This window comes from Phocoena sinus, chromosome 1 (assembly GCF_008692025.1).
Source record: "Phocoena sinus isolate mPhoSin1 chromosome 1, mPhoSin1.pri, whole genome shotgun sequence".
In the NCBI taxonomy this organism is placed as follows: domain Eukaryota; kingdom Metazoa; phylum Chordata; class Mammalia; order Artiodactyla; family Phocoenidae; genus Phocoena; species Phocoena sinus.
The window spans coordinates 76,360,449-76,387,643 of record NC_045763.1 but is presented as its reverse complement, the minus strand read 5'-3'; the positions used below and the strand labels follow the sequence as shown (position 1 = coordinate 76,387,643).

General features: G+C 35.0%; 1 protein-coding gene across 1 annotated transcript in view; it reads left to right on the top strand.

Annotated features, from left to right (window-relative positions):
• The window catches only part of COL24A1 (collagen type XXIV alpha 1 chain), a 368,814-nt gene that overhangs the window by 216,426 nt on the left and 125,193 nt on the right, over positions 1–27,195 (top strand). Inside the window, exons 28-31 of the mRNA XM_032642687.1 lie at positions 4,131–4,184; positions 4,470–4,514; positions 4,633–4,677; positions 11,847–11,900. Coding sequence (XP_032498578.1) covers positions 4,131–4,184; positions 4,470–4,514; positions 4,633–4,677; positions 11,847–11,900 — 198 coding nt within the window. The remainder of the gene's footprint in view (positions 1–4,130; positions 4,185–4,469; positions 4,515–4,632; positions 4,678–11,846; positions 11,901–27,195) is intronic.

Genomic DNA, 27,195 nt, shown 5'->3' with positions numbered 1-27,195 from the left:
GGTATTAGAAAAAATAACTTTATACCCAATTAGGTACCTATTATAATATTGCTTGTATAATTTTCTTATAGCTTGTCCTGAAGCTTGTTATGTCTCAGGAGTCAAAGAATAACTCCAGGGATACCTTCTACAACCAATATCAAAGTGATACTTGCAGATATTGATAAAGCTAAGCTTTTAGCTAATTAACCAACCCTTAACTGAAGCATAGAGAAAACCAAACTTTCCTAGAGTTCTGCCAGCCTTAACCTCTTTAACTAGCGACCTCAGGCTTTATAGCCTTTAATTAAATATAATTGTTGTACTTAGACATTTTTTTTAACTTAATGTGGTTACCTTAGTCATCACAGTGGGAGCAGAAACTTCTCTTTCATTTTTCCCTGTCTAGTCCTGGTTTAGTAAATGAAATAATAAATGTGAAAGTACTTTTAAGTAAAAATATTTTTTAATGGAAAACATTAAAAAATGAGTGATTATCACTAAAGTATTCCTTAATTTTGGAGGGAGTTCCTTTCACCTATAATACCAATCAGCATTTTACTCGTGTTTAATATTCATTTTGTAAACTTCTTCTAAACTTCACGTCCTCTATCTCAGCCTGGATTCACTTGATAACAGGATTACATCTATTTATTTTTTAACATTTGAAAAAATATTATAAACTTAATAAAGCATAGTTATTCAAAGTCTTTAGACATTATGTGAATCAGGTGACTCACTTATATTGATATCTGCAGGCTTCAGTTGCTTCATCTTACAAAGCAGGGTTTAGACTAGTTCAGCCTTGACAGTGGGTGATCTAGGTGCTGAGGCAAAAACTGGCAGTTAATTATGAGACTTTCTTCCTGAGCTCAATGCAGCCTTTTCTGCATATATATCTAGGCAACCACTTAATCTTTTTTTTATCTAAGAAATGAGACTTTTTTCAATCATTTTTGGACCAAACAATTTTTTAAAAATCTTTTTAACTTATTACTCTATGTTTGGGGGCCTTTTGAAGCTTTATCCTTATGGCTGCTAACTTTTAAACCTAGACAGAATGACTTCTAACTCTAGCATTAGCCTTGGAGGATTTACCATTGTGGTTGGTTGTCTAGAGTCAAAATTGTTACCTTCTCCCCACTCCCCCACCCTTCTACCCTAAACAAACTTACACTTCCAATTTGTTTTTATATTAATGCTGTCATAATTCCACTGGTTACTTACTAACAAAATATCCAAGAAAGAACTTTCATGTTGCAAAGGAGTTAAGTGCCTAGTTACCAGTGGATACATTTCTAGATCTTACTTGTTTTCTGTGGTATTTTAGAATGCTAACCACTGATTCCTTTTCATATTTTCTCAGCCACGTTCTGTTATTACTTGGAAAAAAATTGGAAAGTGTTTTCTTACAGGGCAGAAAAAAGAAAATAAGCATAGAAGGTGCTGGAGAAAGAGAATCAATACAGGCTACTGATAAGATGCAGGTGATTATTGGAGCAAGGTCCTGAGGGATCTTTGCACTTAAAACTTCAGAGTCATCCTTTAAACATTGTTCTTTTTTTCCATCTTCAGTTACTTCATTGTCAAACATTCCAAGGAAGCCCCCACCTCAGGACCTTTGCAGTTGCTATTTCTCCTGCCAGAATGATCTTCCCCAAGTTATTTGCATAGCCTGCAGTCTCAGCTCCTTCAGATCTACCCACATGTCACTTTAGAGAGCCTTCTCAGACCCTGATCTAAAGTGGGGCCCCCCACCTTGGACTCCTTCTAGTCCCTTAACCTCCTTTATTTTTCTTCATTACACTTGACTACCTATAGTCATTTTATATTTTAATTTTATATATCGATTTGCTTGATTATAAATTCAGGGATTTGTCTCTTCTCCTTACTGTATCCTCTGGGCCTAAAACAATACCTGGCTTATAGTTGGCACTCAGTAAATGTTTGTTGAATGAACAACAACACACTTTGAAAGTCACTTATCTATTAAGTCCATACTCCTCAATTTGACATTCAATGTCCTGTACATTAATACTTTAACTTAGTTTTGCAGTCTTTTATGGGAAAATAGGATCAAAAAGTAAACAAATTTACTGGGGACAAATCATGGAGTACCTTAAATATAGACAGAAATTGTAGGGCTAGAGCTATGGCTTTAGCTTTAGTATGCCCAGTGGAGCTATAAATCCTCATGGATTGTGAGTCTTCTCTCCAATCCTGTGGATGTGTCCAAGAGGATCAGGGCTTCACTTACCCTAAGGGCACCCAGGAAGAGAGTCCTGTTTACAATAAGCAGTTTTTTTCTTTTTTTGTGTGGGGGAGGGGTGGTCTGGAGATTTTTATTTCAGAAGGTTTTTATTTACAAAATCAATTTCTTTAATAGATACAAAGTTATGCAAATAATCTCTTTGTCCTTGACCTGTTTTGAGATTTTGCTTTTGAAGAATGGGTCAGTTTACTCCGAAGGAGTAGAATTTATGTGTGAAGAGTTGTTTCTGTCAATAGTAGTCCCTTATTTTCCCTTATAATGTCTCAGCGGTGTGTAGTGATATCTTCTCCTTCATTTCTTTTTTTTTTTAATTTATTTATTCAAATTTATTTATTTTTGGCTTCATTGGGTCTTCATTGCTGCACACGGGCTTTCTCTAGTTGCACGGAGCAGGGGCTACTCTTCATTGCGGTGCGTGGACTTATTTCGGTGGCTTCTTGTTGCGGAGCACGGGCTCTAGGCGCGCGGGCTTCAGTAGTTGTGGCTCGTGGGCTCAGTAGCTGTGGTTTGCGGGCTGTAGAGCGCAGCCTGAGTAGTTTTTGGTGCACAGGCTTAGTTGCTCTGCGGCATGTGGGATCTTCCCGGAAGTAAGCAGCTTTTTAATAGTATAAAGCTAAACTAAGCTGGCCTCAGATGGGATACAATAGAAGATATTGAAGCCTACGGGACTTCTTCAAATCAGCATGTTGTATTGGGAGATTTGTATCACTGTTTTGTATAGAAATCTTCAGCGCCTCCTCATTGCTTATTGATTCAAATATAAACTCAAGTCCTTAACGTTTTAAATCCCAGTCTTTTCACAACTATTTATTCGTATAGAAATACTAAAAAATACTCCATGTAATCACCAGCTCAGCTAAACAAACTAGTTTTTTCATTCTTAAGTATCTTTTTTCCTGCTTCTTTAGCCTTTTCTCATACTATGCCTCCATCTAGAATTTCTTTTAGAGCATGATTTCTGACTGTCAAAATAATATCTTCATTCCCTTTACAAACGTGTGAAAGCTCTCTCCCTCCTTTGATCCCTTTAGCCCTTAACACACAATATCTCTGCCTATTTTATAGTTATTTATATAATTTACCTTATCTCATAATGTGGATTCCCATAACACTTAATGCAGTGCCTTTTTCACAGTATATGTTCAGTTAATGGTTGTAGAATTAAATTAATTCCCTTGCAAAGGACTTTAAGATCTTCCAAGGACAGTTATAATTAGGCAAGGAACATATACTGTCCTCTTTCATTAGAGAATGACTTTTGCAACTAATGCTTCTTCATAACTAATTACTGAATTAATATTGATAGCAACATAGCTGAGAAGTTTTAAATTTACATGAACATTCTCAGCAACATTTTCTATTCCTTTTCTGTGCCCCTTGCCATCTTTCAGCTGTCAAGCAGGTGCATAGCAGGGAACAGTGCAGTCAGCATTCTTTTTCTAATAAAGTGATGAGAAGAGTTCCATTTCAAAAATATAAAACTTAGGAAGACTGTCTGGACAAACAAACCAGCCACTTTAAAGTTAATTTAGAGTTATTTTTAGGATAAATCCTGGATTTCTGCAGAGTAAAGGGTAAGGTAAACAAAATACTCAAGTAACAAACCTATGCTATAGCTACCTCAACAACTGAATCAGCTGTTTTTGTGGTCATCTGATTTACTATTTGGCATTAAATCTTGAAAACACTGACCTGATTCTCCCATGCAAATGGGTTCATCCATATTCTCAGCTGTAGTCTTTACTGTGTTCATGGCACAGAAACAAGCAAAAGGCGTTTTTCAACTAAAAAAGAGTCCAGTGTCTCCATTTGTAAGGATGCATAACAGTAAAAAAAGAAACATTTAAAATTAACAACAAGATATTTTTTCCATCTCTAGGGACCAAGAGGACCAGATGGTCTCTTAGGAGAACAAGGTATACAAGGTGCCAAGGTAATCACTTATTTTCTCATTTCATACACAGTTAAATATTTTTGAGCCCATATGTCCTACCTGTCTAAACACTGATATATTTCCTTATAAAAGTATGGTTCTAAATTTTTTCTTAGTCTAAGTATGAAACATACATAAAGTTTTTACTACACACACAGAAATGTATTCTTTTTATTATTGAACTATGTATTTGATGTCTTAGTTTTTGGTATGTGAGTGTATGTTAGTGTGTATAAGACCATAATTCACATTCTGATTAACTCACCTGGTATTGATTCTTGTTAGGGTGAAAAAGGAGATCAAGGAAAAAGAGGGCCTTATGGTCTTATTGTAAGTAGTAAAATATTTCACATTAAAGATGAACATATAATATCTTCCACTTTTCTTGGTGTGTGATTCATATTTGGGGAGGGAGTTGCTTGACCCAGGCATTTTCTTTCTTATGTAGGGTAAGACTGGAAACCCTGGAGAGAGAGGAGTTCAAGGGAAACAAGTAAGTAATTAAAAATTGCCAAGCTATAAGCAAATTTTATCCACTTTATTCTCTGATACAACTCTTGTTTAGTAATCAGTATTTTAGACTAAGAGAATACAAGTTCTTTTCCTCCTTCAGTCCTTGGGTCAGTCTTTTATTGAGGCAAATTGCTTACTAAATCTGGGCCGTTTTTGTACCTATCTATAAACTGGTGGTGATAACTGATACTTTTACTTCACCTCTGCTATCATAGTTTTTGTGTAAAATCCATTTCAAGATAAAGTGGTATGATGTCATGTAAATATAACAGAATATTAATAAAGCTAACATAAGAAACTTCTTTGAGGCTTCTTGCCTAGTTTCATTTTAACTCACCTTGAGTGTTGTTTGCACCCTTGGAGTGTGGAGCTATGTGTGTCATCATGTTTTCCCATGGCACTGCTCTAAGAGTTTTTAATATTATATATGCTAAATATTTTCCTACCATCAAAAATCTCAGAATTATACAATTTCTTCTCTGGAACACAAGTTCTGTGGTTATCATCACTAACTGAGGGGGAGTAAAGTTTACTTTTTAAGAAAGAAAAATATATACACACACACACATATATATTACACATATATACATATATAATTTTGAGCACATGAGCTTAAATGTATGGGTTTTTAATTCCATTTGTAATCATAATTTTTAATGGCATTTTGATTTGTCATATATATATGTATAATTTAAAGTTATTAAATTATATCATAATTTAAATATACTGCAACTGAAGAGTCAGAAAAGGAGAGGACAAAAATGTTTTAGCTGCTGTAATAATTATCACTAATGTCACTGCATTTACTTGTTCCTCTATGAAATCTGCTGCCCCCTGCCGGTTGTTTCCCATAATAGCATTATCTTTACCAATGGTCAAACCTAAAGTAGCAGAGACTTAAAAGAGAAAAATGACTGTATCCAGGGAAAGAACTTGTGTGTGACATTATATTATTAATTGAAGTCATCGCCAAAGAACATTCCTTGAGTAGTCATCATCTAAGTTTCTATTATATCAGTGTAAATGGTGTTTCTGGAGATTCTTTCCGCTTTGCTACACTGTATACAAAACCAATATGTTGTAGTTGAGTGGAGAAATTTGGAATTTATCAGGTCCATTCCTCTTACTTTAGAAAAATGAGGCCAAGAGAAATTAAATTACTTACTCATTTTGTACATTGTTGACATTCCTTAGAGTTTTACCTTAATTTTCAGCCTATCAGATATGCATGGATAAATGTAAATGATTGAACTGAGAGACTTTTGAGATCTGAGGGAAGCTTGGATCAATTAATCCAAAAAATCCAGATGCCCCAAAGATTTATTTGATCCTGCACGGTAATCTCAGCGTCTCTCATCATTTATGCACTGTCAACAAGCAGGCAGTGCTGTATAATAGAAAGATACACTGGAGATCAGATTGACCTTTGTTCTAGTGCACGCTCCTAATAGCTGTATAGTCTTGGTTAGATTGGTTAGCTCTCTGGATCATATTTTCTTCATCTGTAACATAAAGATACATCTCTAAATTGTCATAATTCTAAAGCTAGGTATTACAAGGAAATTGGTAACACATATAGTACTCTGCTAGTCCAGATAAACAGGAGAAGTATATTTGTCTGTGGGCCAACATTGTTTCCTATACTTGCCTTCCATCCACACGTATATCTGACTCAAAGGGCGAATCAAGAAGAAAGGATATGATTCATTGTGTTATTAAGGTGATAAAGCCTGAGTACCTTTTTAGTTTTCTAAATCTTATAAAAACTGTAACAGCTCATACATTACTGATTTTTATCTAGATATTCTTTCAGTTGATTAGTTAAGGGTATTAAATTCTCCAGCTATGATTTTGTATTTGTCTGTGTCTCTCTTTAATTCTGTCAGAGTTTGCTTTATGTATTTGAAACTATTTTTAGAGTATTCACATTATGATTACTATGCCTTCCCAATCAACTGAGCCTTTTGTCATTACAAAATGTTCCTCTATATCTCTGGTAATACTTTTTATCCCTGGTAATACTGTTTGGTTTGAAATCTACTTTATTTGATATGTAAGTCTCTCTAGCTGTTTGCATGGCATATCTTTTTCATTCATTTATTTTCAAACCATCTGTGCCTTGATGTTTAAAGTGAATGTCTTAAAGTTAGATCTTACCTTTTTATTCATTCCCAAAACCTCTGCCTTTTAATTCATGTTTGCTCCACTTCCACTTAATGTAGTTATTGATGTGGTTGGATTTAGGTCTACCATTTTTATGGCTGTTTCTCCTCTGTCGTGGCGGCAGTGGTGGTGTGCAGTGCCTTCTTTAGGCACTGAATGATTTTGAGAACTCCACTCTAATTTAACTATTCGCTTTTTAGCTCTACTTCTCATTATTACTTTTAAGTGGTTATTCTAGGTCGGGAGTCAGTAAACTTTCTCTGTAGAGTGCCACAAAATATTTCAGGCTTTGTGGGCCGTATGGTCTCTGTCACAACTACTCAGCTCTAGTGTCATCATAGTGTGAAAGCAACCATAGACGGTATATAAAGCAATGAGCATGACTATTCAAAAAAAACTATTTACAGAATCAGGTGATGGTCCAAATTGGGCCCTCAGACTGTAGTTTGCCAACCCGTGGTTTAGGGATCACATTGTAACTTTCCACTGTCTACTTAGAGTTAATACAGTAATACTTAACACAGTTGTAAGAAACTTGCAGCCATAGAGGCCTGTTTACTAGCATCCTGTCTTATATGCTCTATTTGTTTTATATCTATATAAGTTATAAACCCCATTTTGCAAAGTTAAAATTCTACTTTAATATAAATGAAACATAAATTAGAGATATTTAGGAGGAAAGTAGTGATTTTTAAAATTATCCATGCATTTACTGTTTCTGGTGTTCTTCATTCCTTTCTACAGATGCACATTTCTAAGTGGTATACTTCCCTGCAGCCTATAGAACTTCCTTTAGATTTCTTATAGTCAAGTTCTTCTAGTGATGAATTCTTTTAGTTTTTCTTTATTTCACCTTTATTCTTGAAGGATATTTTCACTGGTTATAGAATTCTGGGTCAACAGGGATTTTTGTTTGTTTGTTTCCATTCAGCATTGTAAAGATGACATGCCATTTATTTTTGGCCTGCATTACTTCTGATGAGAAGTTCACACTTATCTTTATCATTATTCCCCTGCATATAATATATCATTTTTCTCTGGCTGCTTTCAAGATGCTCTCTTTATCTTTGTCTTTCAGTAGTTTGACTATGATGTGTCTAGATGGATTTTCTTCACATTTATCCAGCTTAATGTTTGCTGAGTTTCTTGCATGTGTAAATTTGTCTTCACTAAATTTGGAAATTTTTCAACTTTTTTTTTAGGATATTTTTTTCTACACCATTTTCTCTCTCCTTTCCTTCTTGTATTCTAATTAAATATATGTTAGTCATTTTGATTACCTTAGATCCCTGGGGCCCTGTTCATTCCTATTTCAATCTTTCTTTTTCCTGTTTGTTTGTTTTTTTTTTTCCAGTTGGGAAACCGGAATCTATCTTCTCTAACTTGTTAAGCCTTTCAATAAAATTTTATTTATGATATTGTATTTTTAAGTTTTATTTGGATATTTAATTTTTGGCTCTATAATTGTGATTGTTTCTTTTTACAAATGCTCTTTCTCTTCTGGGATTTCCTATTTATTCATCATGAGTACATTTTTATTTACATTATTGAGCATATTTATACTAACTACTTTAAAATCGTTGTGTGATACATAATAACATCTTTGTAATCTTGAGTTTGGTCTCCATTAATTTCCTTTTCTTATAAATATGGGAAATTTTCCCTGTCTAATAATTTTGAATTGTATCTTGAACATTTTGACTGATTCATCTTAGCGACTCTAAAGTCTGTTATATTTCTTTGAAGAGTACTGTTTTGTTTTTAACTTGGCAGGCAGTTAACTTGACTGGTAAAACTCTGAGTTTTCTCTCCTCTGTGGTAGGTGGCTGCTGAAATCTCTATTAAGTTCTTTTAGCCTTGTCTGAGCTACTTGGAGTCTACCATACCAATACAAACCTTAAATGTCAGCAAGAGCTATAAGCAGTTTATATTTGCAATCTGAGGCTCCTCTTTGGCTCTTTCTTTCACCACTTTTCACCATCTATGGTCACTTCAAATTCTGCCCTAGGGTCCTCCATGCCAATAAGACTGAAGGTTTCTATCCTACTTTATCTTAATCATCTTGTATGGCTTCTCGTCTGGCTAAAAGCCATATAAAAAAATCAGAAACTCACCTAGTGTCATTCCTTCTTTCAAGTGTAGACCCTACTACTCTAGTTCCTGCCTATTTTTAATCTTTCTTCACTGCTTTCATATCTTTCCTTTTTAATATTTTATCTTGGGTTTATAGTTATCTCTATATAGATTGGTTTGATAGGAGCAACTTGGCCAATATTGGAAGTGGAAACAATTAGCATTTCTTCTTTAAATATAGTTTCTTCTGTAGTAACTCAGAATACTTGAGAAGCATTTACTTCATAATCTTTACAATACAAAAAGTATACAGTATTAACTCTATTCTTTCCCGTTCTTCAGACAATGAAGCAGAATGCACACATTTTCATGATCCTACAGTGAAAGTGTGGCAATAGAAATAACATTTATATACTCCCTTGCTTATTCTCATAAAATGTCTTGATGATGCTCGAAACATGTTTATTTAAAATGGAAAGGCATTGAATGCTTGATTTCTCATGGAATTCAGTAAAAAGCAGTTTAGTGTAGTGGAAGAGCATGGCATTGGAGTCAGACACATTAGAAGTCAGATTCTGGTTCTGTCACTTATAGCTGTTTTGGCTTTGTACAAATTATTTAACCTCTCTGAGCCTCAGTTTCCCTATCATTAAAATGAGATACCTTTTATAGTTATGACAAATGATGCTCATTATATGCTCAGCACGGGCTGTCAATAAATAGCAACCACCATAGTCGTTATCCTCCTGTTCATCATTGCCATAATTGCTGAGATGCATCATACAGCAAGGAGTTGTACTACAAATAATGTATTTCAGTAGCATCTGAAAAGCCTTAAAGGGAATTTTTATTTTGTGCCAGCTTTTGCTTTTCTTCTTCATCTCCAATAAAAATAATTAGAATCCATTTAGGTCATTTCATAGCTTTGCCTAACAGCATTTATGCACCATTAACAGTATTACAAGAACATATTAAGCTTAATATTGTGTGCAAACACACTTTACAAAGCAAACTGGGAAGACATTATTTAAGGTTCTGAACTCTTGCTGTATGTTCAATTGGTATACCAGGCACAGAGGGATCCCTTATATTGATCCCTTAATTTAGGAGTCCGGAGTACATGAGTAGCAGATGATTTTCATGATTGAAACATGGTCTTACTCCAATAGGAGTCCATGAGATTTTGCATATCTCCCTTTCTCTAACCAGACAATCATATGTAACTAAACATAGCATTGATAATCATGACTTAGAAGATTCTTTGTTGCTAGAAATCTGAACGTCTTTACTTCTAATTTAATATCATATTTTTTATATTTCAATTTTAAGATAAAATGGTAATTGTGATCTGCTGTATAATTGCCAAACTTCCCAAGGTCAGTAATGTAGAAGAGTAGAAGAAGCAAATTGCAAATAAACAAGGGCAGTATTTTATACATCATTAGTAGTCATCAGTGTCTGGCACATAGTACATGCCTAGTTAATCTTTAAATGGAAGGATCAAAGAGGACCTGGAATTTAATTTAGAGTTTTACATACCATTTTAGAATATACCCCCATATCTAAGACAAAATTTTACGGTACCATAGGTGACATGATGTAAAAATGGAGGAAAATAAAGAACATTGGAGAGGTCCAATTTGATCATTTCTGGTCATCTAGGTTCTGAGAGCTTTGTGCCTTCCCAGGTTATAAGGGCATAAGTCATACTTATTAATACATCACAAGTATATTATTTTTGAAAAAAACTTTTTATATTGATATTAAAAGTATAAAAGAATCCGAATCTAAAATAATTCTGGATGACAAATATTTGTCACTGTATAGGAGTGGAGATTAAATATAAAGAATACAGGTAGATATAAAGAACCCTTACAACTCAACAATAAAATAATAAGCAACACAATGAAAAAATGAGCAAAAGGACTTGAGTAAGCATTCCTCTAAAGAAGATATACAAACGGCCAATAAATATATGAATATATGTTCAGTATCACTAGTCATTAGGGAAATACAAATCGAAACTATATTGAGATACCACTTCCCATCCAGAATGACTATTATTAAACACACACACACACCTATATATACAGAAAAAATAACCAGTGTTGGCAAGGATGTGGAGAAATGGGAATACTTGTGCTATGCTGGTGGGAATGTAAAATGGTGGAGCTGCTATAGAAAACAGTATGCCTAGCTCCTCAAACAGTTAAACATAGAATTACATATAATCCGTCAACTCCACTTCTTTGTATATACCCCAAAGAATGGAAAGCAGGGATACAAACAGATACTTGTACACCAATGTTTATAGGAGCATTAGTCGCAATATCCAAAGGGTAGAAAACCCCAAGTGTTCATTGATGATGAATGGATAAACAAAATGTGGTATATGCATACAAGGGAATATTATTCAACCTTGAAAAGGAAGTCTTGACACATGTTACAAATGGATGAATCTTGAAGACATCATGAAATAAGCCAGACACAGAAGAACAAATATTGTATGATTATATGTATGTATATAAGGTACTTAAAGTAGTCAAATTCATAGAGACAGAAAGCAGAGTCATGGTTGCCTGGGGAAGAGGGTAGGGGATACGGAGTTATTTAATAGGTACAGAGTTTCAATTTGGGAAGATAAAAAGTTCTGAAAATAGGTGGTGGTGATGGTAGCACAACAATGTGAATATACTTAATGCCACAGTACTGTAAATTTACACATACTATACACTTAAAAATTGCTAAAGTGGTGAATTTTATGTTAGGCATATTTTGCCACAAAAGAAAAAACAAATAGAGGTAGACAGAAAAATTAGATAGGAGGATCTTGAGGGAAAGCTGAGGTAGGGAAGCTGACTAAAACATTTTCAAGCATCACTTTTTCTTCAAGTTTTGTCTTTGTTTATTCAGGGTTTACAAGGACCCTCTGGGAGTACAGGAGACAGGGGATTTGCAGGAGAACCAGTAAGTTTATCTTCATGTGTTTTTAATTGTGTTTTTTTTTTTGTATAATGTATTTTACCTGTTAGTTATTATTGCCCTGTTGTGCTGTGGCTGGTATGTTTCGGAAATCAGCATGTGTCATGGGCACCTAATTATAAGAATGAATATTTTGCTGTGAATATAATTTTTAGTGCCTTCGTGGTTTCATAAAGTCAAATTTGGTCCTGTTTGCCTGGAACTGATAAAACTTCACATATTTCTATTTTCAGCAAAGATAATTATTAAATCTCAGAATTTTTTTCTGAATGGCTTGGTGTTCATATAATAATTATTATACTGCCCATCCACACACAAAATCACATTTATGAGGGCAACTCTATAACAAAAGACCATATAGAGAAGCCAGACTCTACGTGTAATGGGCCAAAATGTGGAAACTTGACAGAAATGCTGTTAGGCCAATAATTCAAAAAGAGTCGCGTCTTTCTCCCTCACTGGGGAAACCAGCGGTGGTGGCACCTTTGGAGGCTGAGCAGCTGAGCCATGAGCCTGCCAGTGGGAGGTCGGACAGACTGACTGCAGAGCCGACAAATGGACGGACAGCGGGGCAGGCAGACGTCTCGAGTCACCTCAAGTTTGCCATGAGCTGGGACACAGATCTTTGGCCGTGTGGATGAAAGGCTCTTGGTGCTGCAGCCAGGAGTCAGTGCTGTGCCTCTGAGGTGGGAGAGCCAACTTCAGGACACTGGACCACAAGAGACCTCCCAGCTCCAAATAATATCAAACGGCGAGAATCTCCCGGAGATCTCCATCTCAACAGCAGCACCCAGCTTCACTCAACGTCCAGCAAGCCACAGTGCTGGACACCATATGGCAAACAACTAGCAAGACAGGAACACAACCACACCCATTAGCAAAGAGGCTGCCTCAAGTCATAATAAGTCCACAGACACCCCAAAACAGACCACCAGACATGGACCTGCCCACCAGAAAGACAAGATCCAGCCTCATCCACCAGAACACAGGCTCTAGTCCTCTCCACCAGGAAGCCTACACAACCCACTGAACCAACTTTGGCCACTGGGAACAGACACCAGAAACAAGGGGAACTATGAACCTGCAGCCTGCAAAAAGAAGACCCCAAACACAGTAAGATAAGCAAAAAGAGAAGACAGAAAAACACACAGCAGATAAAGGAGCAAGATAAAAACCCACCAGACCTAACAAATGAAGAGGAAATAGGAAGTCTACCTGAAAAATAATTCAGAATAATGATAGTAAAGATGATCCCAAATCTTGGAAACAGAATAGACAAAATGCAAGAAACATTTAACAAAGACCTAGAAGAACTAAAGATGAAACAAGCAACAATGAACAACACAATAAATGAAATTAAAAATGCTGTAGATGGGATCAATAGCAGAATAACTGAGGCAGAAGAACGGATAAGTGACCTGGAAGATAAAATAGTGGAAATAACTACTGCAGAGCAGAATAAAGAAAAAAGAAGGAAAGGGACTGAGAATATATTTGAAGAGATTATAGTTGAAAACTTCCCTAATATGGGAAATGAAATAGTTAATCAAGTCCAGGAAGCACAGAGGGTCCCATACAGGATAAATACAAGGAGAAACACGCCAAGACACATATTAATCAAACTGTCAAAAATTAAATACAAAGAAAGCATATTAAAAGCAGCAAGGGAAAAACAACAAATAACACACAAGGGAATCCCCATAAGGTTAACAGCTGATCTCTCAGCAGAAACCCTGCAAGCCAGAAGGGAGTGGCAGGACATACTGAAAGTGATGAAGGAGAATAGCCTGCAACCAAGACTACTCTACCCAGCAAGGATCTCATTCACATTTGATGGAGAAATTAAAACCTTTACAGACAAGCAAAAGCTGAGAGAGTTCAGCACCACCAAACCAGCTTTACAACAAATGCTATAGGAACTTCTCTAGGCAAGAAACACAAGAGAAGGAAAAGACCTACAATAAGAAACCCAAAACAATTAAGAAAATGGGATTGGAACATACATATCGATAATTACCTTAAATGTAAATGGACTAAATGCTCCCACCAAAAGTCACAGACTGGCTGAATGGATACAAAAACAAGACCCATATATCTGCTGTCTACAAGAGACCCACTTCAGACCTAGAGACACATACAGAGTGAAAGTAAGGGGATGGAAAAAGATATTCCATGAAAATGGAAACCAAAAGAAAGCTGGAGTAGCAATATTCATATCAGACAAAATAGACTTTAAAATAAAGACTATTAGAAGAGACAAAGAAGGACACTACATAATGATCAAGTGATCAATCCAAGAAGATATAACAATTGTAAATATTTGTGCACCCAACATAGGAGCACCTCAATACATAAGGCAAATACTAACAGCCATAAAAGGGGAAATCAACAGTAACACATTCATAGTAGGGGACTTTAACACCCCACTTTCACCAATGGACAGATCATCCAAAATGAAAATAAATAAGGAAACACAAGCTTTAAATGATACATTAAACAAGATGGACGTAATTGATATTTACAGGACATTCCATCCAAAAGCAACAGAATACACATTTTTCTCAAGTGCTCGTGGAACATTCTCCAGGATACATCATATCTTGGGTCACAAAGTCAAGCCTTGGTAAATTTAAGAAAATTGAAATTGTATCAAGTATCTTTCTGACCACAACGCCATGAGACTAGATATCAATTATAGGAAAAGATCTGTAAAAATTACAAACACATGGAGGCTAAACAATACACTACTTAATAACGAAGTGATCACTGAAGAAATAAAAGAGGAAATAAAAAAAATACCTAGAAACAAATGACAATGGAGACACGACGACCCAAAACCTATGGGATGCAGCAAAAGCAGCTCTAAGAGAGAAGTTTATAGCAATACAATCCTACCTTAAGAAACAGGAAACATCTCGAATAAACAATCTAACCTTGAACCTAAAGCAATTAGAGAAAGAACAACAAAGAAACCCCAAAGTTAGCAGAAGGAAAGAAATCATAAAGATCAGATCAGAAATAAATGAAAAAGAAATGAAGGAAACGATAGCAAGGATCAGTAAAACTAAAAGCTGGTTCTTTGAGAAGATAAACAAAATTGATAAACCATTAGCCAGACTCATCAAGAAAAAAAGGGAGAAGACCCAAATCAACAGAACTAGAAATGAAAAAGGAGAAGTAACAAGTGACACTGCAGAAATACAAAAGATCATGAGAGATTACTACAAGCAACTCTATACCAATAAAATGAACAACCTGGAAGAAATGGACAAATTCTTAAAAATGCACAACCTGCCAAGACTGAATCAGAAAGAAATAGAAAATATGAGCCAAAATATGAGGCCAATCACAAGCACTGAAATTGAAACTGTGATTTAAAATCTTCCAAAAAACAAAAGCCCAGGACCATATGGCTTCACAGGCAAATTCTATCAAACATTTAGAGAAGAGCTAACACATATCCTTCTCAAATTCTTCCAAAATATAGCAGAGGGAGGAACACTCCCAAACTCATTCTACGAGACCATCATCACCCTGATACCAAAACCAGACAAGGATGTCACAAAGAAAGAAAACTACAGGCCAATATCACTGCTGAACATAGGTGCAAAAATCCTCAACAAAATACTAACAAACAGAATCCAACAGCACATTAAAAGGATCATACAACATGATCAAGTGGGGTTTACCCCAGGAATGCAAGGATTCTTCAATATACGCAAATCAATCAACGTGATACACCATATTACCAAATTGAAGGAGAAAAACCATATGATCATTTCAGTAAATGCAGAGAAAGCTTTTGACAAAATTCAACACCCATTTATGATAAAAATGCTGCAGAAAGTAGGCATAGAGGGAAATTTCCTCAACATAATAAAGGCCATATATGACAAACCCACAGCTAACATCATCCTCAATGGTGAAAAACTGAAATCATTTCCACTAAGATCAGGAACAACACAAAGTTGCCCACTCTCACCACTATTATTCAACATAGTTTTGGAATTTTTAGCCACAGCAATCAGAGAAGAAAAGGAAATAAAAGGAATCCAAATCGGAAAAGAAGAAGTAAAACTGTCACTGTTTGCAGATGACATGATACTATACATAGAGGATCCTAAAGATGCTACCAGAAAGCTACTAGAGCTAATCAATGAATTTGGTAAAGTTGCAGGATGTAAAATTAATGCACAGAAATCTCTGGCATTCCTATACTATAATGATGAAAAATCTGAAAGTGAAATCAGGAAAACATTCCCATTTACCATTGCAACAAAAAGAATAAAATATCTAGGAATAAACCTACCTAAGGAGACAAAAGACCTGTATGCAGAAAATTATAAGACACTGATGAAAGCAATTAGAGATGATTGAAATAGGTGGATAGATATACCATGTTCTTGGATTGGAAGAATCAACATTGTAAAAATGACTCTACTACCCAAAGCAATCTACAGATTCAATGCAATCCCTATCAAACTACCACTGGCATTTTTCACAGAACTAGAACAAAAAATTTCGCAATTTGTATGGAAACACAAAAGACCCCGAATAGCCAAAGCAATCTTGAGAACGAAAAAAGGAGCTGGAGGAATCAGGCTCCCTGACTTCAGACTATATTACAAAGCAACAGTAATCAAGACAGTATGGTACTGGCACAAAAACAGAAAGTTAGATCAATGGAACAGGATAGAAGGCCCAGAGATAAACCCACGCACATATGGTCACCTTATCTTCGATAAAGGAGGCAGGAATGTACAGTGGAGAAAGGACAGCCTCTTCAATAAGTGGTGCTGGAAAAACTAGACAGGTACATGTAGAAGTATGAGATTAGATCACTCCCTAACACCATACACAAAAATAAACTCAAAATGGATTAAAGACCTAAATGTAAGGCCAGAAACTATCAAACTCTTAGATGAAAACATAGGAAGAACACTCTATGACATAAATCACAGCAAGATCCTTTTTGACCCACCTCCTAGAGAAATGGAAATAAAAACAAAAGTAAACAAATGGGACCTAATGAAACTTAAAGTCTTTTGCAAAGCAAAGGAAACCATAAACAAGACCAAACAACAACACTCAGAATGGGAGAAAATATTTGCAAATGAAGCAACTGACAAAGGATTAATCTCCACAATTTATAAGCAGCTCATGCAGCTCAATAACAAAAAAACAAACAACCCAATCCAAAAATGGGCAGAAGACCTAAATAGACATTTCTCCAAAGAAGATATACAGATTGCCAACAAACACATGAAAGAATGCTCAACATCATTAATGATTAGAGAAATGCAAATCAAAACTACAATGAGATATCATCTCACACCGGTCAGAATGGCCATCATCAAAAAATCTAGAAACAATAAATGCTGGAGAGGGTGTGGAGAAAAGGGAACACTTTTGCACTGCTAGTTGGAATGTGAATTGGTACAGCCACTATGGAGAGCAGTATGGAGGTTCCTTAAAAAAATAAAAATAGAACTACAATATGACCCAGCTATCCCACTACTGGGCATATACCCTGAGAAAACAGTAATTCAAAAAGACTCACGTAGGGGCTTCCCTGGTGGCGCAGTGGTTGAGAGTCCGCCTGCCGATGCAGGGGACACGGGTTCATGCCCCGGTCCGGGAGGATCCCACATGCCACAGAGCAGCTGGGCCCGTAAGCCATGGCCACTGAGCCTGCGTGTCTGGAGCCTGTGCTCCGCAACAGGAGAGGCCACAACAGTGAGAGGCCCGTGTACCACAAAGAAAAAGAGTCATGTAGCAAAATGTTCATTGCAGCTCTATTTACAATAGCCAAGATATTGAAAGAACTTAAGTGTCTGTCATTGGATGAATGGATAAAGAAGATGTGGCACATATATACAATGGAATATTACTCAGCCATAAAAAGAAACGAAATTGAGTTACTTGTAGTGAGGTGGATGGACCTATAGTCTGTCATACAGAGTGAAGTAAGTCAGAAAGAGAAAGACAAATACCATATGCTAACACATATATATGGAATTTAAGGGAAAAAAATGTCATGAAGAACCTAGGGGCAAGACGGGAATAAAGACACAGACCTACTAGAGAATGGACTTGAGGATGTGGGGAGGGGGAAGGGTAAGCTGTGACAAAGTGAGAGAGTGGCATGGACATATATACACTACCAAACGTAAAATAGATAGCTAGTGGGAAGCAGCCGCATAGCACAGGGAGATCAGCTTGGTGCTTTGTGACCACCTAGAGGGGTGGGATAGGGAGGGTGGGAGGGAGGGAGATGCAAGAGGGAGGAGATATGGGAACATATGTATATGTATAACTGATTCATTTTGTTATAAAGCAGAAACTAACACACCATTGTAAAGCAATTATACTCCAATAAAGATGTAAAAAAAAGTTATTATATAATTTAGACAGTAAAAATATAAATTAAAAAAAATTCAAAAAGTCACATCACCATTTCATAAATCTGACTCAGTTATAGAGTTTCCATGGAAAATGAATTGTGAAAATGAAATACCTTGCCATGCCTTATCTCTCACAATATATTCTTTATTGCCTTTGAAGCCATTCTTCTGGCTAATAGTGTCAGATGTAATGTGCAGTAACATGCTTCTAAGATTTACACTACAAATAGTCTTTCAAACTACTGGGTTGATCTTATCCATCAGTTGACACAAAAGTTTATAGGTGGTTTCTGCATAATTCATTTAGCTAGTAGGAAGTAGAAAATTCTAACAAAGAGCTCTTCTTACCAAACTGTATTCATTTCCTCCTTTACATATTTAGCCTATGGTATAAGCTCTCCAAACAATAGTAAACGCTTGCCTATGGGTGTAATTTTTCCAAATATAGTATCTTAAATGTGGTGTTGATTTTATCAAACTAAGTTCTTCTCAGTGTTCTCTGTTTTGTATCTCTTAACCTGCCATCCTAACTCTAATATTCATTTGATCATAAATCATGCAAATCTCTAAATACCTCTTTCTTCTAAAGAGTCTGTAGCTCCTTGAAGTCAGAGACCATTTTTTGCACCTTTACAGTCCTCTTTCCTGGTGTAATGTCTGGCATGTTATATCTACCTGATGCGTATTTGTTAAACAGCATTAACCAAAGGTCATTTAGCCAAAAGTGTAATCATTCAGCCAGTAATATTAGATGAAGTGAAATGGAATTAAAACTAATCTTAAGAGAGAACACATTTAAGTCAAGATAAGTGTATCAACAGGGCTATGGCAACAGCACAGACAATATCTTTGGCTTTATACAAACAAGGATTTATTGTTGTAGTAATAAATGACTGAAATGGCTTTACAGCAACTAAAAATTGACATTCAGGTCACAGGGTCAGTGGGTCTGTTAAATAAAATAGAAATCAATTCGTAATGGATATAATGGCCTTTGTTTCACATATTTGAGCTACTTAGTTAGATCTGAGATAATATATAACAAAGAAACTATCCTAATCTGGGGTTAGGGAAACTTCCAGAGGAGGAGCATCTGAGTTGTGATCTGAAGGATGAACAGTAGTTACTTAAGCAAATATGGAGAAAAGTCATTCCAGAGAGAAGTCGTGAACTGGGCGACAACCCTACGTATTTATTTAAAGATCTAAAAGAAGGCCAGCATGGTGTGGCACAGAGAGCCAGGTGGGAAGTGAGTGCAAGATGAGGATGGAAAGGGAGGGAGGGGACAAAACGGATGCAGCTCAGTAAGCTCTACTCCCAAATATTTGTATTTTTATCCTAAGAACAAAGGGGTGTCACTGAAGGGATAAGGCTAGGTTTATGATCATATTACTGTTCTGTAAAGATCACACAAACCAAGTTGGAAGGGACTAAGAATGGACAAGAATAGCTTTGTGCAGCACCAGTCCAGATAAGAGATAGTAGAACTGTTTATGATTAGTAGAAAGAAAGAGTAGATAGATGTAATATATTCAGAAGGAGATAAAATCAACAGGAAATAGATATGCTATATGTGAAGTATGATTCCTAAGGTTGTGGCTTGAAGAATTAATGAGATAATGATATAACTCACTGAAACTGAGAATACCAGCAGAAATTTATGTTTGAGAATGGAAGATTATAAGTCAGTTTAGCTATGTTGAATTTGAGGTGCCTTTGAGAACTGTGAAGATGGCAGTTGGATGTGGAGCTCAAAGCAGAATAATATCCTGAAATTTAAAATATTGGAGTCATTGGTCTAGGGAAAAAGTATAGGAAAGAGAAAAGAACAGGATCTAAGGCTGAATTTTGAAGAAATGCTACATACGATAAATGTTGGTAGAAGAGGATGAAACTGCACAGATGACTGAAAGAGGTAAGAGGAAAATCAGGTATATAAGTTTGAAGTTCAGCCCCAACCATAACGTACCTTAAAATCTTCATGACAATCTTAAATTCCTTTAGAACTATGTAAGCAAAAATATATATCTAGATCAAACCAGAAGTATAATTGACATGCTAAAATAAGAGAGAAAATGGAATCAATTAAAAGTCTTAATTTTCAAAAGAGTGGGATAGATAAAATGGGCAAAGATGTACTAATACTAACCAAAGGAAAGCTGGAGTAGTTATATTAATTTCCAACAAAATAGACTTCAGATCAAGAACAATTATCAGGGATAAAGAGCAACATTACATAGTGATAAGTGTATCAGTTCTCCAAAGACATAATAATGCATCTTAAAGTGCTTGAAGTGTATGCATCTAACAACAGAGCATCAAATTATATGAGGCAAAAACTGATAGAACTCCAAGGATAAATAGACAAATTTACTATTTCATTTGGAGATACTTATCTATCAGTAATTGAGAGATCCAGCATGCAGATAATCAGTAAAATTATAGTTGAAGTGAACACCACCATCAGGACACTGGATCTAATTGACATTTATAGACTGCTTAATCCAGTAACAGCAGAATATACATTCTTTTCAAGTTCACATGGAATATTCACCAAGACAGACTGCGTTCTGGGTCACAAAACACACCTTAACAAATTTCAAAGAAAAGATATCATACAAAATATGCTCTTAGTCCATAATGGAATTAAACTATAAATCAATAAGAGAAACATAACTGGAAAATCTCAAACTATTTTGAGATTAAACTACACACTTCTGAATAACAATTGTTCAAAGAAGACATCTCAAGAAATTTTAAAAATATTTTGAACTAAATGAAAGTGGAAATACAACTTATCGAACTTTGTGGGATGCAGTGAAAGCAGTGCATAGAGGGAAATTTATAGTATTGAATGCATATACTAGAAAAGAAGAAAGATCTAAAATCAATAACAAGCTTCTACCTTAGGAGACCAGAAAAAGAAGAGAAAATTAAATACAAAATGAGCAGAAGAAAGTAAATGATAAAAATCAGAGCAGAAATCAATTAAAATAAAAACAGGAAAAATAGAGAAAATCAATGAACCAAAAAACTTATTCTTTTAAAAGATCAATAAAATTGGTCAAACCCCCTAGCCAGGATCATCAAGAATAAAAAAAAGAGAGAAGACACAAATTACTAATATTAGAAATGGAAGAGGGACCTTCACTACTGATCCCATGGACATTAAAAAAGGCAATAAAGGAATACTATGAATAATTCATTCTCACAAATTTGATAACCTAGATGAAATGGACAAATTCCTTGAAAGATGTAATCTACCAAAACTCACACAAGGAAAATTTGATAATCTGAATAGGCTTCTATTCATTGAAGAAATTGAGTCAACGATTAATAACCTTCCAAAACAGAAAGCACCAGGCCCAGATGGTCTTACTGGTGAATACTACCAGAGATTTAAGGAACAAAATGATACCCATTTTCTACAATCTATTCCAGAAAATAGAAACAGAAGAAATACTTCCTAACTCACTCTGTGAGGCCAGCATTACCCTAATACCAAAACCAGACAAAGCTATTACAAGAAAAGAAAACTACAGACCAGTATCTCTCATGAACATATATTTTAAAATCTTCTACAAAATATTAACAAATTGAATCCACTAATATATAAAGATAATTATACACCATAACCAGCTGGGATTTATCCCAGGTATGTAAGGCTGGTTCAACCTTCAAAAATCAATTAGTATAATCCATTACTTTAACAAACTAAAAAAGAAATTATATAAAATAGGTGCAGAAAAATAATTTTACAAAATACAATACCCATCTATGATAAAAATTCACAGTATACTAGGAGGAAAGGGGAACGTCCTCAGCTTTATGAAGAATATATTTTAACAGCCTTATAGCTAACATCATACTTAATGATGAAATGCTAGGTGCTTTTCCCCTAAGAACAGGGAAACAAGGAAAGGATGTCCCTCTTTTTTTAAACTCCTGTTCAGCATTGGGCTGGAAGTCCTAACTAATGCAATGAAACAAGAAAAGAAAAGAAAAAAGACTGAGAAAGAAGATATAAAATTGTCTTTTTTGCAGATGACATAGTTGTCTATAAAGAAAAGCCCAAAGAATTAATTAAAAAGACCAACAACCAGTCACTTTCCTATATACCAGCAATAAACAATTGGAATTTGAAATTTAAAGTACAGTACCATTTACATCAGCATCAAAAAAAAAGGCATAAATCTAAAAAATATATACAAGATCTATTTGAGGAAAACTACAAAGCTCTGATCGAAGAAGATTTAGTAAATGGAGAGATATTCCTTGTTCACGGATAGGAAGACCCATTGTTAGAATGTCAGTTCTTCACAACTTGATTACAGATTTAATGCAATTCCAGTCAAAATCCTAGTGAGCTACTTTGTGGATACTGACAAACAGATTCTAAAGTTCATATGGAAAGGCAAGAGACCCAGAATAGCCAAAATAATATTGAAGTCAGAAGACTGGCACTACCAAACTTAAAGATTTACTATAAAGCTGCAGTAATCAAGACAGTATAGTATTGAAAAAAGATAATTGGAACAAAATGGTAAGCTCAGAAGTAGAACTCCACAAATATAGTCAATTGGTCTTTGACAAAGAACATGGGCAATTCAATGGATAGTCTTTTCAACAATGGTACTAGAACAGCTGGATATCCACAAGCAAAAAAATGGATTTAGACAAATACTATACATCTTTAACAAAAATTAACTCAAAATTAATCATAGACCTAAATGTAAAATGCATAACTGTGAAACTCCTAGAAGATAACAGAGGAGAAAACTTCAATGACTTTGGATTTGGCAATGAGTTTTTAGATACAACAAAACAAAAGCATGATCCATGAATGAAAAATTTGGTAGGTTGGACTTCATTAAAGTGAAAAAACTTCTGCTCCATGACATGTTCAGAGAATGAAGACATGCCATTACTGGGAGAAAATAATTGCAAAATATATCTGTTAAAGGACTTGTATCCAAAATATAGAAAGAACTCTTAAGAGTCAACGATAAGAGAAACAATCCAATTAAAAAGTGGGCAAAAGATTTGAAGACACCATACCAAATAAGACATACAGGTGGCAAAGAAGCATATTAAGATATTCACATCATATGTCATTAGAGAATTGCAAACTAAAACAACAATGACATTCCATTACACACCTGTAGGAATGGTTAAAATCCAAAACACTGACAATACCAAATGCTAGCAAAGATGTGGAGCAACAGGAGTTCTCATTCATTGTTGGTGGAAAGCAGCTTTGGAACACAGTTTGGCAGTTTCTTACAAAGCTAAACATACACTTACCATGTGATTCAGCAGTCATGCTCCTTGGTGTTTACTGAAATGAGTGTAAGTCTTATGTCTATATAAAACCTGCACATGAATGTTTATAGCAGCTTTATTCATAGTTGCTAAAAATTGGAAGCAACCAATAATATCCTTCAAAAGTTAAATGGATAAACAAACTGTGGTACATCCATACAGTGGACTATTATTCAGCAATAAAGAGAAATGAGCTATTAGGCCATAAAAAGACATAGAGTAACCTTTAAATACACCCCACTAAATGGAAAAAAAAGCCAATCTGAAAAATCTAAATACCATATGATTCTGACTATGTGACATTCTGAAAAAGGCAAAACTATAGAGACAGTAAAGAACAGTGCTTGCCAGGGATTGGGGGAAGGGGACAAAGGATGAATCAGTGAAGGACAGGAGAATTTTAGGGCAGTGAAACTATTTTGTATGATACTGTAAAAGTGGATACATGATATTATACATTTCTCAAAACTCAGAACTGTACAACACAGAGTGAACCCTAGGGTAAACTATGGACTTTAGTTAGTATTAGTGTCAATATTGGTTCATCAATTGCAACAAATCTACCATACCAATGTAAGATGTTAATAGTAGGGGAAACTGGGCAGGGGTAGTATATAGGGGTAGTATCTGTACTTTCTGTTCAATTTTTCTGTAAACCTAAAACTTCTTTAAGAAATAAAGTCTGTTAACTAAAACAAAATATTCTAGTAAAGTCAAGCATAATTCTGTAATATGGTAGTGTATCTATCTTGTGTCTGTGTCCAACCTGCTAGGAAACACTGATATATGCTTAGGAACAACAAGATAAGATTACCAACTGTCACTATATCATCTAACATTATTTTAAAAGTTTTAGCTACTGTAGTGGGATATGATGCACAAATCATCATATAAGGAAATGAAAGCATTGTTATTTAGAGAAAATATAAACAAACCCAAAAGACTTATAAAACCCAAAGACAGTTCTATTTTTTCAACTACTGATAGAGAGTAATATAACAGCAATACATATAATAAACAGTTTTTTAAAATCAGTTTCCCTACATACAAGTAATTAGCAGAAAATATAATAGGAAAAAGATCCCACTCAAGATAGAAACAGAACATAATAATTAAGAATAACCTTAGTGAGAATTAGATAGGACACTTACGAAGAAAATTTTGAAAATTTACTGAGATTTAGAAACTGACTTAAGCAGAAAGGCAATTTATCATCTGAACAGAAGACTGATTATTTTTTAGATTAATGAATTAGGTGTAATCCAATCCCATTCAAAATTCTCATTACCCATTATAAATTAGGTGTGGGATTTAATTATTCTCAGTATAGCTTATAAGAATGAGCAGGTGAAATAGCTTAATATTTTAAGAAGAGGAAAACTACTGCTACTAGATATTAAAATAAATAATAAAGACAGAATAATCCCTGTGACATTGATCCATCTAGATTTACAGATGTGGGACAAAAAAAAAGGTAGCTTTTCAATAACCAAGAATATGAAAGAATTTAATATTGATAGGGACAACATTACACATCAGTAGGGAAGATAAGAATTAAAAATGATGCTAGAATAATTGCATCACCCTTTCTAATCAGTTCAACAAATGTTTGTTGAGTGCTTACTATATATTAAGGACTGTGCTGGATTCTAAGGGGCTTATTGTTAAACCATGAAGAGTTTACAGTTAGTAGAGATATAGGTAACACGGTAAAAAATCATTTCAACATATTAGGACAAATGCTAAAATAGAGATTAATTTACGGTCCTAAATGAGCACAAAGGAGATACACTTAGCCCAAGCTGGGTTTCCCAGAAGACTTGACTTAGGAAATGACACTTGGTCTGAATAATGGATAAATTAGTAACCAGGTAAACAGGGTAGAAAGAGCACTCCAGGTGAATGGAACAGTATGAGGAAAGACATGGAGGCATGAAACAGCCTGATATTTTCAGGGGACTTTAATCAGTTGCATTCACTAGAGCATAAAGTGAAAAGTAGGAAGTGTTGCTATTTGGTTAAAAGAGTTTATTTTGATACCTCACACAGTACATCAAAACAATGGTTTAAATGGATAAGTATTTTAAAACCATAAGTAACAAAAGAGTAGGTGAAAATTTTTAATGGGAATAGATGTTTTAAACTTAAATATGGTAGAAAAAGCCATAAAAGACTGGACAGGTTTAACTACATACAAATTTTAAACTTCTCCCATTCAGATTTTTTATAAAACAATAAAAGATTTTAGGAGCTACATTAAATGTTAAGTGGGTCAAGTGGTTATTTTGGGTCATTTTTATTTTTATTTTTATTTTTTTTTTGCGGTACGCGGGCCTCTCACTGTTGTGGCCTCTCCCATTGCGGAGCACAGGCTCCGGACGCGCAGGCTTAGCGGCCATGGCTCACGGGCCCAGGCACTCCGCGGCATGTGGGATCTTCCCGGACCGGTACACGAACCCGTGTCCCCTGCATTGGCAGGCGGGCTCTCAACCACTGCACCACCAGGGAAGCCCCATTTTTACTTTTATCTATTTCCATGTGCTCTACAGTGATCTTATTTAGGGGTTAAAAGTTATCTTTAACATTATGTTTTTAAAATACAATGACAAACCACAAACTGGGCAGATGTTAGCAGTAAAATAGGGCAGAAAAAAGTTAATGTCTGCAACACATAAAGAACTCTACAAATTTTTTTTAAATGACCCCCAAAACACATGGGCAAAGGACATGATCAAGCAACATGTAGAATATTGCAGATAGCTGATAAATAACAAAAAGAATATTCAGCCTCACTGGTAGTCAAGCATATATACATTTTAAGATACCAGATTGTCCATCAAATTAATGAAGAATTTAAAAAATAATATTCTGTGCTAGGATGAATTTAATGAAATAGATTCTAATTTTATACATTGTTTGTGGAATGTTAATTATTGCAGCCTTTCTGGAAATTGACTTCACTTTATGACCAAATAGCACTACATTTCATACTCGATATTCCAGGGGTGGAAATGCACAATGCATACAAAGACTACTGCACAAAGATGTTTCTCTCAGTGTGTTTATAATAGGGTAAGACTACATTCTGAAGAGAATCCATGAATTTTAAAATATTATACATAATATTTAATAAGCCATAATTGAAAAACATTAGTGACCTCTTAATACCTTTAATGGCTGTGCTATTCAGTAGGGACAACATATGTGATGCTTACATACCAACCTTATAATTCTGTTATTCATATACTTATCTCAACTATTCGGCAGTGTCATCTGATGTTACAGACTTTAACATTCACTTATAGTCTAATATGCATATAATAAATCCTATAAAGCAAAATTTTACTGTAAAGAAGACTTATAAACAATATAAATGTCTAGCATTAAGAAAATGATTCAATTATGGTACTGCAGAATGTTAGATGGAATATAATATTATGTAGCCATTGAACAATTTTGTTATGAAATATTTACAGTAACATGGTAAAATATTTATATTTCAAATAGAATCTTAAACATAAAACAGATATAGTTAGGGGCTTCCCTGGTGGCAC